We start from the raw sequence: 1,462 nt of genomic DNA on the forward strand, positions 1-1,462 counted from the left end.
TAAGACCGTCTCTGACATTGTATTGTATTGTTTCTGCAGATCGACACCTTTGTTGAGCGACATGGAGCAATTTTCACTGCTGCTGAGACTGCGGTAGTGGGTGCGATCAAAGAGAACATCGCTTCCTCCATCACCTGGAGTCGTGAGCACTTGGCTATCGTTGATTCCTGGCTACGTCTGAACTATGGAAACGGTGCCAATGCTGTGACAGCTAGCATACTTCTTATTTTATCCATCTTCATCACTTTCTTTAACCGATAAAGTGATTATTCTAGTGATAGTTATTTGTTTACTTTAACCCAATTATAATTTAATTTATTTCTTTATTTTGTCCACGTCTACGAAATCAATGGATGCTGAGTCCTGTTTAAAAAATCTATGTTTGGAAATTGTTATACTAATTTCAATAAGTTTTTTTTTACACGAAAAGAAACCTGTAACTATAAGTACCTACGTTTACTCTGGTAAAGTAATAATGTATTAATATATTTTAAGAACTTATTGCTATCTTTAAATTAGTATAATGTTTTATATGACTTAAATAAAAATTGTATTACTAAAGGCAAATATATTTTTGTAAAAACGTTTTTATAATATAACTATTATATTTTTAATATTAATAAATAACAATTTATACAATATGACATTTCTTATTTATTTGTACATAGTATTTATGAAGTATGCGCGGTCAAGTAATTAATTTTAATTCAATGCAATGGCTCTTGACAAATTAAAATAATATTTAGGTGCTGGAGTATTGTGAATGATTCAGATGCTTAAAACCTCCTTCGCCTTAAAAATTATGACCTGATGAGTCCTGATTCTGATGTCAACTTCGGGTCTACGATATGATTATTATCCTGACCTATAAAAGCCCTCAAAGAGGTTGAGTGATTTACTTCTTTTCATAAAATGTGTCTGTCGTTTGAAATTTTATAGAGCTCAAAAAAAAGCAAAATTTTTCCTTGTATATTATGAAGAAAACGATGAAAATTTTATTATAAGATAAATTATTATACAATTATCATATAACAGAATAACCTTTTACGCTCGTATTATCCCATAGTGTGGGTAGAGCCAGAAGTCTCCAGAAATCAACTTATAATCTAAATTTTGGAATATACCAAACAAGCAAGTTGGACACCGTCATTTGTAGCTGAAAGGCAGGGGTATATCGCCGTTTCCGCGAGCGACCGCCACCGTGTTCCACCGAACTGGAACAAAAGGTGTCAAGATGTTTTCTTCTCTTTTTAGGCTTTTTTTATGTACATAAGTATACCTGGCTTAGGTATTTATTTTATGGGCCTTCGTAATTATCGCAATTGAAATAAATAGCTGAAGAAGAATACAATTCAAATAGGTAAGGCACACCCAAAAGTTTTTATTAAGTATAACATTTCATTATGTAGGTACCTACCAATATAGTAAACCATGTACACCATTCGTGTTTTAAAGTAAAATT

The 1,462-nt window shown here is 31.8% G+C and overlaps 1 protein-coding gene across 1 annotated transcript in view; it reads left to right on the forward strand.

The window, feature by feature from the left end:
* Positions 1-592, forward strand: part of LOC126369571 (aminopeptidase N-like) — a 30,114-nt gene extending 29,522 nt beyond the window's left edge. Inside the window, exon 16 of the mRNA XM_050014050.1 lies at positions 40-592. Coding sequence (XP_049870007.1) covers positions 40-261 — 222 coding nt within the window. The 3' untranslated portion in view covers positions 262-592. The remainder of the gene's footprint in view (positions 1-39) is intronic.
* Positions 593-1,462: the final 870 nt, after the last annotated feature.

The sequence above is a fragment of the Pectinophora gossypiella genome, chromosome 9, assembly GCF_024362695.1.
Source record: "Pectinophora gossypiella chromosome 9, ilPecGoss1.1, whole genome shotgun sequence".
Lineage (NCBI taxonomy): Eukaryota > Metazoa > Arthropoda > Insecta > Lepidoptera > Gelechiidae > Pectinophora > Pectinophora gossypiella.